Genomic DNA, 17,765 nt, shown 5'->3' on the forward strand with positions numbered 1-17,765 from the left:
AGATGAAGATGATCACCTTAAAAAGGTGACGGGAAAACGACACCGATGTCTTGAACGCTGTTAATAAAAATAACTGAGTTCCTTTCTAAGTTCACTTCCTGTGGGAGCTTTTAACAATCTTGTGTGGTGGGGAAGTATCTGCATTTTGCAAGAGAACAAAAACTTGAATAGAATGTGGAGCACTTTTGGTGTGAAACTAATAAAAGTTTCCTATTTTTGCAGGCAGGAAGAGTGAGGGCTGCTGGAATTGTGGGTATTGAAAGGAAGCTGGAGGAAAAAAGAAAGGAGACCGACAAAAACATCACTGAAGTAAGTTGTAAACGTTCAAGGCCAGCCATCCGTCTGGATCCGCTGAAGCCATTTCCTGTCAAATGCTGGTGTGAATTCTGTGTCAAAACAGATCTCCCTGAGATTGTTTCATCCTGAAAAGCCAGCTTACATGTCTAATATTTAGGAAGGAAATGTTATTTATATGAGTCCACATTTTTTTAGTGTTAGTTTTGTTTTCTGAATATTATAAAAGTATAAACTAAGATAAATTTGTTGCAAATTTAGTTTGTGCTTCCCTGTTTTGTGTGCTATGTGATGCCCTAGTGTAGAACTGAAAACAGTAAAATGAAGGTACAGATGTTTCCATCCCTCGTGTATCAGCTTGTTCTGGATATTTTCATAATGACACTAATGCAACCTGACAGTGACGTCATGCATTTCAAAGAAGGTATTTGCTGCACTTTTAAGGTTGTCTTTAAGAAATGTACAAAGATTTGCGAAGAATGTGATTTCAAACGTTTTATGGAAATATAAACTCTGGTTCCTGAAACCATATTACAGAACTCAGTACAAACACTGTACCTATCATCTAGGCAAACTTTCCCAATATTACGTCAACAATCGAGGTGAATCTTTGGCTCATGTTGGCAGAGCAGTTGACGAGTGTCAGGACAGCAATGCTAACTGCTATAAATCACTTTGGTGACCTCAAGGGGTCACCTTACTTGTTCTCAATATGCATGGAATGAAGGCTGTGGAATTTCTCATAGTTGAGACATCTCAAAGGAGTGGCAAGTGTACCAGGAACTAACTCTTGCTCGGTGGTTATGATGGTCAGTGGGAACAGACTATACGTCTGCAGAGGAACTCTGAAGGCCAAGTGAATCTGAAGTCAAAATCTTTACAAATGGGTTGAAGGACATTGTAGAAACCTTTACAGTTAGACATTGGTATCAGATTGCTACACTTCTATAATTTATTTACAAAATGTATTTATCACACACCAGTAATGTAACATTTGTTTTTATTGTCATGGTTAGGGAGCCTGGTAAATCTTAACATCCTGGTCTTTGGTTACATAAACCAGCAGGAAAGTCAGATTACAATGAAGAGCGTACATTCGAACATTGAAAACTAACTCCATGGTTCTGTGATTGAATTTGAACAAAAGGAAATCTGGTTTAATCCTCTCACTGGAAACATTCTGATTTTAAAGTGCTGTAAATTCATTTCTGTTTCTGGGGTGTATATAACTCATGCAGTGCTGAAACCAAGGCAGTGTATTCAGCCAAATAAGTTGACAAATATTTTTCTATATTGGGTTAAAGTACAATTTCTCCCGCTGCCCTCGTCAAAAGAAAACAAGCAAAGCTCCACTGTAAAAAAAACGTACTGTTTTCTGAATTTATTTTCAAGTTCGTTGGCTATGACAAACGATTTTAATTTTACGGATGAATTGTGTCATAGTTAGAGACCCCAGGTTCTAATAGAGGTTTCCTGTCGTAGCTGTTTGTCCCCGATAAGAATCCTGCAGTTCAATTCTGTTTATCACAGGAAGTTCCTGTTAGGTGTGTGCCCATTCCCTTTTGTTCCCAGAGCCTCTCTGAACAATTCCATCATTGGAGAAACAATGCTAAGTAGATTATTCTACTCTGTGTGTTTTTTTTTAAGCAGTCTTGCTGGAACTTTCCATAGGGCTCGTCAGTTTTTTATCTGGAAGAATTTTTAGTATTTTCATTCACGTTATTTTAAATCACAATGTTTGCACTCAGGAACATAATATGGATTCAGAAATAGGTATGTTTAGCAATACCACTTATAAATAAGGAAAATGTTATGGCTTTTGACCATGGGTATATATTTTTAACTGTCAGGTAATATAAAAATAATCTATGTTTTATTAGCGACACAAGTAGGCTTACATTAACACTGCAATTAAGTTACTGTGAAAATCCCCTATTCGTCACACTCCGTCGCCTGTTTGGGTACACTGAGGGAGAATTCAGAATGTCCAATTCACCTAATAAGCACGTCTTTCGGGACTTATGGGAGGAAACCGGAGCGCCCGGAAGAAACCTATGCAGACACGGGGATAACGCACAGACTCCTCACAGACAGTGACCCAATCCGGGAATCGAACCCAGGACCCTGGCGCTGTGAAGCAACAGTGCTAACTGTGCTACTGTGCTGCCCCAAGACTAAGTACTGATTATTTTTCAAGTATAAGTAACCAGGAGTACTTGGTTCACACAATTTGACTTCTATGCATTGTTAGAATTTGTACCTTGCAGTTTAAAAGTTGAAATTTTACATTGCCTTCAGTAAATACAGTCAGATTTTTAAAAAAAAAGTTAAATGCTTACTTGCACTGCTAGAATAGATGTGATGAATTCCCAAAGGCTGGGTTCACATAGATCCTCCAGTTGCGTTTTCTCTGCAGTACAAGAGTTTAACGGTGATTTTGCATTACATTTTACAGCAGGGATATGCTTTACAAAGCTCTCTGCACCAATCTTTTCAATTTGCCACTGGCTCTTGAATTTGACAGGAGTTCTCAGGACTGAAAAGATAACGGGACTCAGTTCCTCTCACAGCAAGGTCCAGTGGAGAGGTTATATTCTTGCATGTAGCCAGTGGCAGGAGCACCATGTATTTGATGTCACTTGCATTTTCTGTAAAAGCACATTGAAGCACAGCCAAACTTTGCAATTCTATCACCCTGCTGAGTTACCATATGTTTGAAATCTGATTTTAAAATTGAAGTCATGTGTATAAATTCTCCCCTGCTTTCCAAGATATTGACTACATTCTGTACTTGACCTCAAGACAACAGGTAAGTGTCCTTAACCCTTCTAAGGTAACCGTGTGCCAAACTTTCAGGTAAACAGGACAGTAATTTTGAACCCCCGCTTCCCAAAATTTGAACCGCTCACATTTAATTAATTATTTCAGCGAGCTCCATTATACATTTGTTACATTGAAAGTTACATTTGAAACATATTCCAACAAGGCTTACCTCTGTCAGAAATAGGTGATTCTAATCTTCTTTAGTAATCACTCGCTGACGAGTATGATTATCCATATAACTGGTCATGGGTTCTGTGGGTTCTTGTGTGGCTGAAGAGCCGGACCTTTGACCGCACACTTGGCCGGTGTTTCTGGGAGGTTAATTGATCCTTGGACTGTAGATCGCAGGTATTCCTTTCTCAGGCTCCTTTTCTGTGCTGTTGAGTGTCCTCGAAAAATTGTGTCCTTTCAATCAGGTGGTCCTTCCAAGTAAGTCTTCTGAGCAAGGGTTTCCCAGGTGTTGACGTCCAAGTTGCATTTCTTGAGATAAGCCTGCAGTGTGTCTTTGAAGCACGTCCTTTGTCCTCCTCTTGTTTGGGAGCTTTCCTTGAGTTTGGAAAGAAAATTTGCTTTAGCAGTCGGGACACTGACATCCAAAGCACACGGCCAGCCTAACGGAATTAGTTTTGGATGATCATGGCCTCGATGCTGGTGCTCTTGGCTCTTTCAAGGGCACAGATGTCCTCCCAACTGATGTGGAGAATTTGTCTCAGACACCATTGATTGTACCTCTCCAGGGCCTTGAGGTGGCCAAGTTTCTGAGCCATGTGAAATGAAAAATGAAATGAAATGAAAATCGCTTATTGTCACGAGTAGGCTTCAATGAAGTTACTGTGAAAAGCCTTGTAGAAGAGTTGGAAGGATGACTGCCAGGATCTTGGTGTCAACACGATTGTTGCGGTCATCAAGGACTCTCATCCTTGGGCGTCCTAAGGAGTTGCACTCAGATTGGGTATGATGTTGGATTTCCACATCGATGTCAGCCTTCGATGAGAGGTGGCTCCCCAGCTCGGGGAAATGTTCCACATTTGGTAAGATTTCTCTGTTGATCTTGATGGAGAGAAAGATCGGATCTTGTCCTGGGACATATTGGTAAAGGACTTGAGTCTTCTTGAGGTTGAGGCTGACATGATTCTTTGGTATGCTTCCACGAAGGTGTCGAGCATGGCTTGGAGATTATCTTCTGGGAGAGTGGAAATGGCGATGTCATCCACATACTGAGTTCGAGTTGAAGCCGCTTAACATTGATCTTTTCTCTGGGCTGTTTCTCCATCTTCCACTGCTTCTGGTGGAGATTGGTGGACGTAGAGGAGCGGATGAACTGGTGGTCAGTCCAGCAGTCATCTCCACTGGTTATTACTTTGGTGATGAGGGCGCCCTTTTGGTCTCTGGATCGGACGATGACAAAGTCGATCATGAGCCAACGCTTTGATCGTGGATGTCTCCAGGAAGTCTTGAAATTATCTTTATGGCAGGACAGTGTGTTAGTGATGACAAGCTGGTGTTCTGTGCATTTGATTACATTCCAGAGTTGGGTGTCCATTCCAAGTTGAGAGTCCATTCCAACCCTGGCAGTGAAGTCCCCAAGGAGGATGATCTTATCTTTCTTCGAGTTTCCTGAGCAGATTGTTGGATGTGGACTGACCTGACTGAAGCCCCCTCAGTGAAACAAACCTCTTATTAAAAAGATTTATTTGTTTCAACCAGACAGGATAAAGCCACGAGGAATAGCCGCAGAATTGTAGTAATGTTGTGTTAACACAGCGAGGTGGAGGTATGCGCACTACTGAGTGCCCTCTTCATTTGTTTTTGGTTATGTAATGATTGCTGCTGAGCGCTTCAGAAACTGGCTACGAGGGGGCTACTGAATCCAACTGTGAGAGAGGACCTAAGATTAACAAGGATATAGTCGTTAACCCAGGAAGATTCAGATTCAGGAAGCTTCATATTCAGCAATGTATTACTTTGATATTTTACTCATGTCACCTTTCAGCATTTACGCATGAAGCTTCAGGAGAACTTGGAGTCATAGAATCCCTACAGTGCAGAAGGAGGCCATTCGGCCCATCGTGTCTGCAATGACCCTCTGAAAGAGCTCCCTGCCTAGGTTCACTCCTCTTCCCAATCCAAATAACCCCATCTAACCTGAACACTAAGGGGCAATTTAGCATGGTCAATCCACCTAACCACATCTTTGGACTGTGGGAGGAAACAGGAGCACCTGGAGGAAACCCACACAGACACGGGGTGAATGTGCAGACTCCACACACTCATTCACCCAAGGCCAGGCCAAGATTCTCGGTGCTGTGTGGCAGCAGTGCTAACCACTGTGCCACCGTGCCGGAGAACGCTGAAGCACATCAGCAACCTGCAAGTGCCGCTCGTCCCCTGTTAACCTTTGCACAATATAAAGGAGGTGATAAATTTCTTCTTGGGCAGTCCCTCAGCGTCGAGGATGACTTGCTTCCACTCTGGGGAGGTGGGTTCTACGGTGGCTGAATAGCCCAATCCTGGATCTGCAGACTCTGCCACAGGTTTGCCAGGTGGATGTGATAAATGGACACTTGGACCATTGTGATCTAACTGGGCATAGTCAGCATGGATTAACGAATGGGAAAGCATGTTTGATGAAGTTTGATTAACTTAACTTGCTGAAGTTTTCTGAGGATGATATTAACAGAATTGACAAAGAAGTTGAAGGACATAGTATATTCGGATTTTCAGAAGACCTTTGATAAAGTCCCCCACAGAAAATCATATAGGATAGTGGGCAATATATTGGCATGATTTAAGGATTGGTTAACAGGCAGAAAACAGAACAGGAATAAACGGGTCATTCTTGTGTTGGGAGGCTATGGGTACTGCAAGGATCAGTTCTTGGGCCCCAGCTGTTCACAATATATATCAATGATTTGGATGTGGAGACCAAATGTAATATTTCAAGTTCGCAGAGGATACAAGGCTAGGCCGGAATGCGTGTTGTGAGGAAGATGTAAAGTGGCTACAGGAGGATTTGGAAAGATTTGGGCAAAAACCTAGCAGATGGAATATAATGTGGAAAAATGTTAAGTAATCCACTGTGGTAGAAGAACAGATGTGCAGAGTATTCCCTAAATAGTAAGAAATGAGAAAGTATAGATGTACAAAGGGGATGTCCAGAAGTCACTGAAGGCCAGCATGCAGGTGCAGCAACCATTAGGAAGGCTAATGGAATGTTAGCCTTTATCGCAAGGGGATGTGAGTACAGGAGTAGTGAGGTGCTGTTTCAATTGTTTCGGAGCTTGGTTAGATGGCACCTGGAGTACTGTGTGCAGCTTTGGTCCCCTTACCTCAGAAAGGATATTATTGACATAGAGGAAATGCAACAAAGGTTCGCCAGACTAGTTACAGGAATGGCAGGACTGTGTTACGGAGAGAGATGGGGCAAACTGGGCTTGTATCCTCTAGAGTTTCAAAGAATGAGATCTCATTGATTGCTACAAAATACTTAAAGGAATAGACAGAGTAGATGCAGGTGAGATGCTTCCCTTGGTTGGGGAGTCGAGAACCAGGGGGCACAATTGCAAAATAAGGGGGAAAGCATTTAGGACCGAGGTGAGGAGAGATTTCTTTCCACAAAAGGTTGTGAATCTTTGGAATTCTTTGTCCCAGAGGGCTGTGGAAGCTCTGTCGTTGAGTATGTTTAAGGCAGATATTGAGTAGCAATAACATAAAGGATTATGGGGATAGTGGGGGTAAAAGATGTTGAAGTGTTTGATCAGCCACAATAGTATTGAATGGTGGAGCAGGCGTGACTTGATGAATGGCCTACACTCCTGTTCTTGTGTTCCTATCACCTTGTTCAAAGGCAAGTGGCAAAAATACACTTGTTTTCTGTATTTCTGACTTTGTCATGAAAAATAAATTCCCTAGTAACATTAGTATCACAGAGATCATAGAATTTGCAGTGCAGAAGGAGGCCATTCGTCCCATTGAATCTGCACCGGCTCTTGGAAGGAGCACTCTACTTAAGCCCATGTCTTCACCCTTACCCCGGAACCCAGTAACCCCACCTAACCATTTTGGACACTAAGGGCAATTTAGCATGGCCAATCCACCTAACCACATCTTTGGACTGTGGGATGAAACCAGAGCACCCAGAGGAAACCCACGCAGACACGGGGAGTACATGCAGACTCTGTACAGACCCAAACCGGGAATTGAACCTGGGACCCTGGAGCTGTGACGCAACTGTGCTACCCGCTGTACTACCGTGGAGTGTTTATTTCACAAATCCATTATATTACCAGTAAAATATGAGGCTTCTTTGATTTCTCGCTTGGTTCAATGTATAATTTTCTGCAGTCCAAATTCAGACATCCAGGCAATACCTAGCACTGTGTAGGCGTTCAAAACTATATTCATTTTTAAAGTGAGAGATGCAATATTACCCAATGATTGGAGAAAATCTTTTGCTAGCCAGTATCTTGGGATGGGGAATTGGGAGCGCATGTATTGGAGATTTTTCACTTCCACCAATAACTTTTTTTTTAAAAATTTAGAGTTCCCAATTCATTTTTTCCAATTAAGGGGCCACTTAGTGTGGCCAATCCATCTACCCTGCACATCTTTGGGTTGTGGGTATGTGCAAACTCCACACGGACAGTGATCCAGAGCTGGGATCGAACCTGGGACCTCCGCACCGTGCGGCAGCAGTGCTAACTACTGTACCACCGTGCTGCCCTAACTTCTGCCAATAACATGCAGGTCATTTGAATGCTGTGGGTGCTAAATTGGTGTCTCACTGGAGCTTGCCAGGTTTGGGAAACAGGAAATCAACCTGATCCTGTACTAAACCAGGTGAGATAACAGAGCAGTTTGGTGAGTGTAATGGGATTGATGCGGTGTGCATGGACTGCCAAAGGCATCTGATAAAGTGCCATATAATTGTTTGCCAGCAAGGTTGAAGCTATTTACACCTGGAAGAGGCCATTCGCCTGCCTTGCATGTGGGAAGAGATTCAGTGATAAAAGAGGATAGTGGCCACATTAATATGAAGTTAGCTGAGTGACAAGAAGCAGAATAGTGGTGAATGGTTGCTTCCATGGACTGGAGGAAGGTAATATAGTAGAGTTCCCTAGGGGTTGGTACTACCTCTGCTGTTTTTCTTGATATACATTAATGACTTAGACTGGAGTATACAGGGCAATTTTAACTGTGCAGATAATACAAAACATGGAGGTGTTGTCAAATGTGAGGAGGGTCATGCTGGACTTCAAGAGGAAATAAACAGACTGCCGGAATGGACAGTCAAGAGACAGATAAATTTAATGTAGAGAATTGTGCTGTGGTATGTTTTGGCAGCAAGAATGAGGAGAGGCATATAAAATAAAAAGGTAGAGAAAGACTTGTATTAATACAGCACATTTCATGACCCATTTGTCCCAGAGTGCTTTGCAGCCAGTGAAGCACTTTTCAAGTGCAGCAATTGTTACAATGTTGGAAACGTAGCAACCAGGTAGTGCACTGTAAGATCCCACAAACCGGTGTGATGATGACCAGATAGTCTGCTTTTAGTGATTCCAGTTGACAGTGGGACTAACTCCCCTGCTCTTTAATATTTCATGTCCACATGAGGGAGCAGTCAGAGCCTCTGTTTAAGCTCTTAGCGAAGGACGGCACATCTGAAAGTGCGGCACTCCCTATGTACTGCACTAGGTGCGCAGCATTGATTTTTGAGCTGAAGCCCTGGAGTGGGACTTTAACTCACAACCTTCTGACGAGAATGAGGCAAGAGTGCCTCAACTGAATCATGACAGACACTATTCTAAAGAGGCACAGAAATGGAGGGACCTCGGAATATATGTGCACAAATCCTTGAAGGTGACAGGTTGAGAAAGTGGTTGAAAAGGCCTTTGGGATTCCGAGCTTTATAAATCGAAAGAAGTAAATAAAAGCAAGAAAGTTTTGATGAACATGTATAACACATTGCTTTTACCTCGGTTAGAGTATTGTGTCCAATTCTGGGCACTGTGCTTAAGGAATGCTGTGAAGGCTTTAGAGAGAATGCTGGAAAGATATATGAGAACAGCTCCAAGGACTTGGGACTCCAGTTAGGTGCGTAGACTGGAGAAAATGTGGTTGTTCCCAGAGAGGAGGAGGTCGGGGCACGATTTGATGGAGGTGTTAAAGGTCATGAGGGGTTAAGACCGCTCAGTAGACCAAGAAAAACTATCCCCAATATTGAAATGTTCGAGTGCTAGGGCTAGAAGTAATTGATTTAAGGTCATTAACAAAATAAATAATAGTGTCATGAGGAAAAACTCATTTACACGATGTGTGAATAGAATCTGGAATATGCTGCCTGAGAGCATGGTGAAGACAGATCAATCATGGCTTTTGAAAGGGGATCGGATAAACACCTGAAGAAAAACTGGAGGAGAAGTGAACTGGCTGAATTGTTCTTGCAGAGAGCTAGCACAGAAACTGCAGACCTAATGGCCTCCCCTTTGAAATTATTCTATGAATAGTGTTGGCAGTGCGGACCAGGGTGGGAGGAGTTGATTCCACAGTAGCCAACAATTTTTGTGGAACCAGGAGAACTCTCATTCCTCGATGTACAACAAAACTATGGTTGAAAATCTTCTGAGCTTTTTCTTGGGTGGACATTCACTGTCTGACACAAATGGACAACAAAATTATCTCCATTAGTGTTCCTTTCTTTCATTGTGAGGACAAATAGAAACAGAAAATGCTGGCAAAACTGCTCTGAGGAAGAGTCATACAGACTCTAGACATTAGCTCTGTTTCTCTCACCACAGATGCTGCCAGGCCTGCTGTTTTTTTTTCAGCATTTTCTGTTCTTATTTAAGATTTCCTGAACCTGCATAAACCACGAGGCCAATTTTCTTAAGGAGTCAGTGGTAGCACTCTCTACCCTCTGAATCAGTGGGTCGTGAGTTTAAATACCTACTTAGGAGACTTGAGCACATAATTGAAGCTGGCATTTCAGTGCAATACAGGAGGAGTGCTACACTGTCAGAGTCGCTGACTTTCAGATGACATGTTTAGCCTTAGTCCTGGCTGCCCTCTTGGTTCGATGTCAAAGACCCCATGGACATTATTTGAAGCGGAGCAGTTTCAGTTTTTTGGCTAACATGAATCCCTGAACCAGTATCACTAAAACAGATTATCTGGTCAATCATCTTATCACTGTTGGTAGGAGCTTGTGGTATACAAATTGGCTGCTGCATTTCCATTAATGACCACACTTCAAAAAAAAAATACTTGATTGGATGCAAAGGTTTCTCGTGTGGCAGTAGTAGAGGTAGTAATACTTTGTGAAGAATTTTGTCTAAAATGTGAGAGAGCAAGCTTCTTGTTTCTGTGGAAAGGTGTAAATGGTTGTTTTTTTCCTAATTCCAAATGGGATCTGTTGTTTGTTTAATAGTGTTGCTATTGGTTTTCCTTATTGAGAAACTGCACACTTACAAACGTTGTATTTCATCGTTGCCAAATTTCCTTCTGATTTGAAGGTGTTTTATGTTTATTTTTACACCATGTTTGTGAATATTAGCTGTTGCTACTATGGACCAAGCAATTGTAAATTGTCCTTCCTTTGAGGGAGTGTAATGAAAGACACATTTTCCACCCAAATATTGTGCGTATGCTTTGGCTTTTGCTTACTCGGTGTTAAATGTCAAACAAAACTACATTGATGGAAAACATTTCACAATGTGATTGAAAATGTCAATATTTTCCATTTGGCTAGTTGCTGTACATAAGCCTGCAAGAAATTCACAAAGAGCAAGAAATGGGCCATTCGGCCCAACGGGCCAGGGGTGGTCTTTTCGCTCCACTTGAGCTCCTTCCATCCTTCCTCATTCAAGTCTATCAGCATCATCCTCTGTTGCCTTTTTCCTCATACACTAACTAGTCTCTAAATCCATCTCAAATTTTTGCCTCAACTTTAATCCGCACTTGTGCCATTCCCTGGTAAAGAGGTTTCTTCTGAATTCCCTAATTGATTTCTTGGTGATTCACTTGACATTCACCTTTAAATTTTATAATTTTGTTTTTTTGCACCTGCATTGCCTTAATTTTCAAATTTCTAAATATCAAGCACATCAGAAGTAATTTTAGTCCCAAAATCTTCCCCTTTTGATACAGTGAAGTTGGTTAAGCAGGTGCCTTGCGTCCAGATTTCACTTGAGCACATGAACAGATGATGCTTTCAAATGGGGGATTTCATTTGATCTGTTTTAATTTATCCATCCAGAATAACCCTGATTTCCCCCTATTATAACATCCAGTTGTTTCTGAATTGAGTCAAAGGATTTTGGCTCCATCACTCTGCCCAAATATCCATTTCAGGTATTGATCACGCAATATAAAGACCCCCCCCCCCCCCCCCTGATAGCAATGAAACCTGTGCCCCATAGCCCGACTTCCATAATTTAATTTAAACAAAATTCCAAATTGACGCCCGTCAGAGCCTCCTGTACTGGCTCGGGTAGCCGTTTCATTGCCCACGGTGGCTCCGTTGATAGCACACTCACCTCTGAATCAGAAGATTCAGGTTTCAAGCCCCACTCCGGGGTTTGCGTACAAAACCCAATGCTGAGGAAGCACTGCACTATCAGGGATGCTGACTTTCAGATGAGGCATTAAACCAAGGCCCTATCTGCCTGCTTGGGTTCTCATGCCACTATATTGTGCCATTGCCAGCTGTGGCTCCGTTGGTAGCAATCTTGCTGCCTCTGAGTTAGAAGCTTGTGAGTTTAAATCCCACTTCCAAAACAAAGGAAATCTAGTGACACTCCAGTGTGGTATTAAGGCACTATCAGTGCTGCTGTCATTTGGCACATGGGTGGCTTAGTCAGTAGTGCTTCCACCTCTGCTTCACTCCAGGAGTTTTTGACATCAAAGGGATCTTTAATGTGACTCACATCTGTATAATCACTGCCAAGATGCCATTTTCCCCACCTGAAAAACCCAATCTTTCCCGTCTTTGTTTCTAACACAGAATATTAATGCCTGCTTCAGCCTGGAGGCCTATCTCCACAGGGTCAAGCATTTGAATGCCTGCATTGTTTCTCAGTAGCCAGAACTACTAACAGTACTCGAGGTGTGGTTTGACCTGAGTGAGCATCGGACATTTTCAATACTATTTCCTCCGACCTGTTTCAGATACCTGATTAAATATTCTCTTAGCTCGATGTTAGCATTTTAACTGCCATAAGTTTAGAACAACTAATTAAGTTTAGAACAATTAACCATGACAAAATAGAGATTTAGAAGCATTTGCTTAGGGGGGTTACTGCTTTTCAACAGGATACTTACTTCAGTACATGTTTCAAATAGTAATTTGCTTTTATAGTTATGATTGCTGTAAGCAGAATTTTAATCGTAAGTTTGATTTTTCCTCTTTGATTTCCAGGCTTTTGAAGACCTCAGTAAACTAATGAAAAAGGTAAGTTTCCTAATCCAACACTTCCTACTCGCCGTCTAGTGAGTTTATACATTACCTGAAAATAACTGGAATTTGACTTTGAGGAATAAGCTGATCAGTGATAAATGAAAGCAAAGTTATATCTAAACGCACATTAGAATTAGGAAGAGGCATACACTCACAAATACGTTTGCCAGTTGCAGGCCCCCTCACATAAGCTGTGGGCAAGTCACCCACTCTAGACCACTGAACATTACTCCCTGGAAGTAGTACCCATTTCAAGAGTGGGTAGTCTAAAAAGTTATCTTATTCTAAAAATATTTAAGTCTTACCTTTTGTTAACAGGAGGAATGATGTTTGAAAGTTTAGATACATTAACAGTGTTCAAAAGGCATCTAGATGCATTAATGGCGTTCAAAAGGCATCTCGACAAATACATGGATAGGATGGGTATAGAGGGATACCCATGAAGGATACTAAACGTGCAGGTGCAGCAGGTGGTAAAGAAGGCTAATGGTATTTTGGTCTTCATTGCAAGAGGTTTTCGGTATAGAAGCAGGGATCTGTTGCTGCAATTGTACATTGCCTTGGTGAGGCCACATGTGGAGTATTGTGTGCAGTTTTGGTCTCCTTCTCTGAGGAAGGATGTTCTTGCTCTCGAGGGATTGCAGCGAATGTTTACCAGACTGATTCCAGGGACGGCGAACTGTCATGTGAGCAGAAATTGACTAGGTTGGGATTGTTCTCGCTGGAGTTCAGAAGAATGAGGGGGGATCTCATAGAGACTTATAAAATTCTAACAGGACTAGACAGGGTAGATGCAGAGAAGATGTTACCAATGATAGGTGTGTCCAGAACCAGGGGTCACAGCCTGAGGATTCAGGGTAAACCATTTTGGAAAGAGATAAGGAGACACTTCTTCATACAAAGAGTGGTGAGCCTGTGGAATTCATTACCACAGGAAGTAGTTGATGCTAAAACTTTGAATATATTCAAGAGGCGGCTGAATATAGCACTTGGGGAGAATGGGATCAAAGGCTATGGGGAGAAAGCAGGATTAGGCTATTGAGTTGGATGATCAGTCATGATCGTGATGAATGGCGGAGCAGGCTCAAAGGGCCAAAAGGTCTCCTGCTCCTATCTTCTATGTATCTATGATATGGCATTAGGAAGTTCTGAGAGTTTTGGCCAAGGGTGGTATCATGACCGGTACAGGTTTGAAGGGCCGAAGGGCCTCTTCCTGCGCTGTATTGTTCTTTGTTCTTTAGTTGATACTCATATTGGACATACTCACTTCTCTCTTGCTCGCACACACATGCACGACTCCCTCTGACTCCAACACACACTCATCTCCCTGTTCCACATGCGCACACGCACCTCCCTCTATTTCTAACCCACATACTTCTCCCTCTCACTCCAACACACAACGCATCTCTCTCTTTCACACTCACTCTCTCTCTCTCTCTCTCTCTCTCCCCCCCTCATTCTCAGACGCGTCTCCCTCTCCAACACGCACGACTCTCTCACTCCAGCACACACACGCCTCCCTTTTTTACATGCAGCATGCACGCACTCACACACATCTCCCTGTTTCTAACACATGTTTTCCTCTTACTCCAACACGCAGCACATCTCCCTCTTTCACACACGAACACGCACGTCTCCCTCTCTGCCTCACACACACATGCACACACCCTCTCTCTCTTTCACATATTCCCTCTTTTATGCACATTCATCCCTTCTCTCACACACACTTGCCCCCTCTCTCTCTCACATACACACTGGCTCCCTCTCTCTCACTTCAAGGCTCATGTTGGACCCCCCCCCCCCCCCCCCCCCCCCCCAACATACTCCAGCACCCACTCCAAGTTCCTTTCCAAGGCCCTTTCTTCCCATCATTCCGCTGACCCTAATCATCCAGAGAGGTCAGCCTCTGGTTAGGAAAACAGCTCTTCAACATTTTCAAATGTGCTTTTCTTGTCCTGGACCCCCTGTGAGGATTCTGCAGAGTCCAGTTGCCTGCAATTGACCAAGCTGGTAATTGTTGATGGCTAGTTTAAAACAAAAACTTGTTAATGGTCATTAAAATAAGGCCAAATGATCACCTAGTATAACCCCTGTCACTGCTCATGCATGGTGGTGAATATTTTAAGGTCAAACTTTTTGCTGATGAATATATTCTGAATTGACTAAGTAATCAAACTATGCTTTTGTTTTCTTTAGGCCAAAGAGATGGTTGATTTGTCAAAATTAATAGCAAATAAAATCAAAGACAAGCAAGGTGATATTTCAGAGGACGAGGTAAGAAATATGCCTTGCAAACTTTCAAAGTTTTAGTTGACTGCAAAGAAATACAGAATACTTTGATCGAACCTGTCATGTTGCTCAAGAATATCATCAGTCTCTTGACAGACGACCGCTATTATGTAGGCAGATATGGAAACCATATTGTACACTCAAAGATCCTACAAACAGCAATAGAAAAAGGAGGAATGTTGGCTAAGACACCCGGGAATAGTCCTTGCTCTTTAAAATGTATCACGAGGTTATTAGTGTTCAAGCAAACAACTGGGACATTCATATCAAATATTGCATGTTAGATATGTTTGGGTAAAACATTAGCGAAACTTTGCTTGAATTGCCAGTCCAGTGGCCCAATCAAGGAGTCATCACGACTGCTTCTTTTGATGATATAATCTACTCAGTCAACAAAGGTGCAAGGGGAAACAAACTGATGCATGGAATAGGAGGGCAGAACTATATTTCTCTCTAAAGGCAGTCAGATTTTATTATCAACCTCTGTTTATCATGTCTTTCATGCTTAGATTCAGTAATAACATGTTAACTATTTGAACTAGTATAACAACTTTAGTATAACAATGAGTATGACAACTTTAACAGCACCTCACCTCCCGTACCAGCCTCCTTAAACAGACGCCGGAATGCAGCGACTAGGGGCTTTTCACAGTAACTTCATTTGAAGCCTACTTGTGACAACAAGCAATTTTCCTTTCATTTCATTTTTCACATGCTAAAACAAGACCTGACTTTAACTTTTGAGAGTAATTGAATGTTGTATTTGTTTTGTACAAATGTCATAGTGATAACAGCACAGAAAGAAGCCATTGAATCCATCCAACTCTCTCTGTAGAGCAATACCCTTAATCCCGTTTCTCCATTCTGTCTCCATGGTGCAGCAAGTTGATTTCCCTCGAGTGCCCCTCTAATTTCCTTTTGAAATCATTGATTGTCTCTGCTTCCACCACCCTTGTAGGCAACGGGTCCTGGGTCATTACTTCTGGCTGTGGGGAAAAAAAGGTTGTTCCTCACAATTCCTGTCGTAAACCCTCTGCACCCACCAAAACTTTAGATTTATTTGTCTACTTTATCCAAATTGGTCATAATCCTTTACTATCAAATGTCCCACCTTCTGCTCCAAGGAGAACATTCCCAGATTCTCCAACTTAAATTTGTATTTAAAATTTCCCCATTCCTGTAACAATTCTGGTAAATCTCCTCTGCACCCTCGCAAGGTCTCTCACATCCTTCTAAAGTGTGGTGACTAGAATTAGATACTCTATTTGTGGCTTAATCAGAGCTTTATAAGGGTTTAGAATAACCTTGCTTTTGTATTCTATATCTCTTATGAAGCACAAAATCCTATTGTAAGGGTCCTTCCTGTTTATACCCTTATTCCCTTTTTTTAATTTTGCTGTTATTATTTTGATCCATGGATGATCAATGGACATGTCTCTTTAAGGCAAGCAACCTGTATCTTTAATTCAAGCAGAAGAATCCAGAAGTTACAGGAGAGATCACTTTGCTAGTCTGTGCAGGTTTAAACAGAAGCTGCAGACTTGTCGGCACCAGAGGGAGAGATGGGGTGAACTCAGTTTGATTGATTAGCTGGTGGCCAATTAATTGGCTCAAAAGGCTCCATTCTGCCTGGTAACGGGTGGTGATTGGATCATAGAACATACAGTGCAGAAGGAAGCCATTCGGCCCATCAAGTTTGTACCAACCCACTTAAGCCATCACTTCCACCCTATCCCTGTAACCCAATAACCCCTCTTAACCTTTTTGGTTAATCATTTTAACCTTTTTGGTCACCAAGGGCAATTTATCATGGCGAATCCATCTAATCTGCATGTCTTTGGACTGTGGGAGGAAACCGGAGCACTCGGAGGAAACCCAGTGCAGACTCCGCACAGACAGTGATCCAGCGGGGAATCGAACCTGGGACCCTGGCGCTGTGAAGCCACAGTGCTATCCACTTGTGCTACCGTGCTGCTCATTCCAGTGAAAGCTTTACAGAGTCCCAAGGACTCCCAGTTTGGTCCTGGCAGCACGGAAAATTCTTGCTATGTTGCCCCCTCCATTTTCCTCCAGAAAAGCTTTGAGAGCTGTATTTCTGAACTGGCAGAGAGCCTCGATGAATCTAGGAAACCATTATGGGCTGCAAACAAAGACCAGAACCTGCTATCTCTCGTCTGAAAGTGTGCTGTATTTCTGAAAGTACAGAGGCCTGCATGAAGCCACAATATAAACCACAAACTGAAAGCAAAGTTTGAAGAAGAATAAAGTGCTGAAAACCATCATCTGAAACCAAGACTCTTGTTTTCCTTTTACTTATTTTTACCCCTTTCTACCCCTCTGTGTTTGGCGTCTTGATGTGTGTATAGGGGTGGGAAAAAGGTAAAGTGGGAATTGGGTATCGGTTAATAGTTAACCAGTTGTATTTGCTGCATATTTCATTTTAGTTCTTGTTATAAATAAACAATAATTGTATTTACATTTACAAACCTGGTGACTGGATTGACAGCGTATTAGCCCAGGGTGTTGTAACACCATATGTACTGCTAACTACTCTCTCAATATGTCGTACACCTTCAAAATTCTATGCACATGGTCCCCTAGGTCCCTCTGTCCTTGGATACTCTGTAAAACTGAGCCATTAAGTCCACATTATCCCAATTATCTTCTGCCAAAATCCATCACCTCACACTTCTTTGTATTAACTTCCTTCTGCCATTTGGCAGTCCATTCAGCTAGCCTGTCATGTTGTAGTTCATCTGTATCATTTTCAATGTTTTCCATTCTACCAAGTTCAGTATCATCAGTAAATTTTGAGTCAATTCCAAGTAAACAGCCTTTTATGTATACTTTGACAAATGCTTTCTTAAGATCCATATAAGCACCATCCACCTCATGCCCCTCG

The 17,765-nt window shown here is 42.3% G+C and overlaps 1 protein-coding gene across 1 annotated transcript in view; it reads left to right on the plus strand.

Moving 5' to 3' along the window:
- Positions 1 to 17,765, plus strand: part of vps36 (vacuolar protein sorting 36 homolog) — a 53,957-nt gene that overhangs the window by 18,758 nt on the left and 17,434 nt on the right. Inside the window, exons 6-8 of the mRNA XM_038818820.1 lie at positions 223 to 309; positions 12,536 to 12,568; positions 14,771 to 14,848. Coding sequence (XP_038674748.1) covers positions 223 to 309; positions 12,536 to 12,568; positions 14,771 to 14,848 — 198 coding nt within the window. The remainder of the gene's footprint in view (positions 1 to 222; positions 310 to 12,535; positions 12,569 to 14,770; positions 14,849 to 17,765) is intronic.

The sequence above is a fragment of the Scyliorhinus canicula genome, chromosome 14, assembly GCF_902713615.1.
Source record: "Scyliorhinus canicula chromosome 14, sScyCan1.1, whole genome shotgun sequence".
In the NCBI taxonomy this organism is placed as follows: Eukaryota; Metazoa; Chordata; class Chondrichthyes; order Carcharhiniformes; family Scyliorhinidae; genus Scyliorhinus; species Scyliorhinus canicula.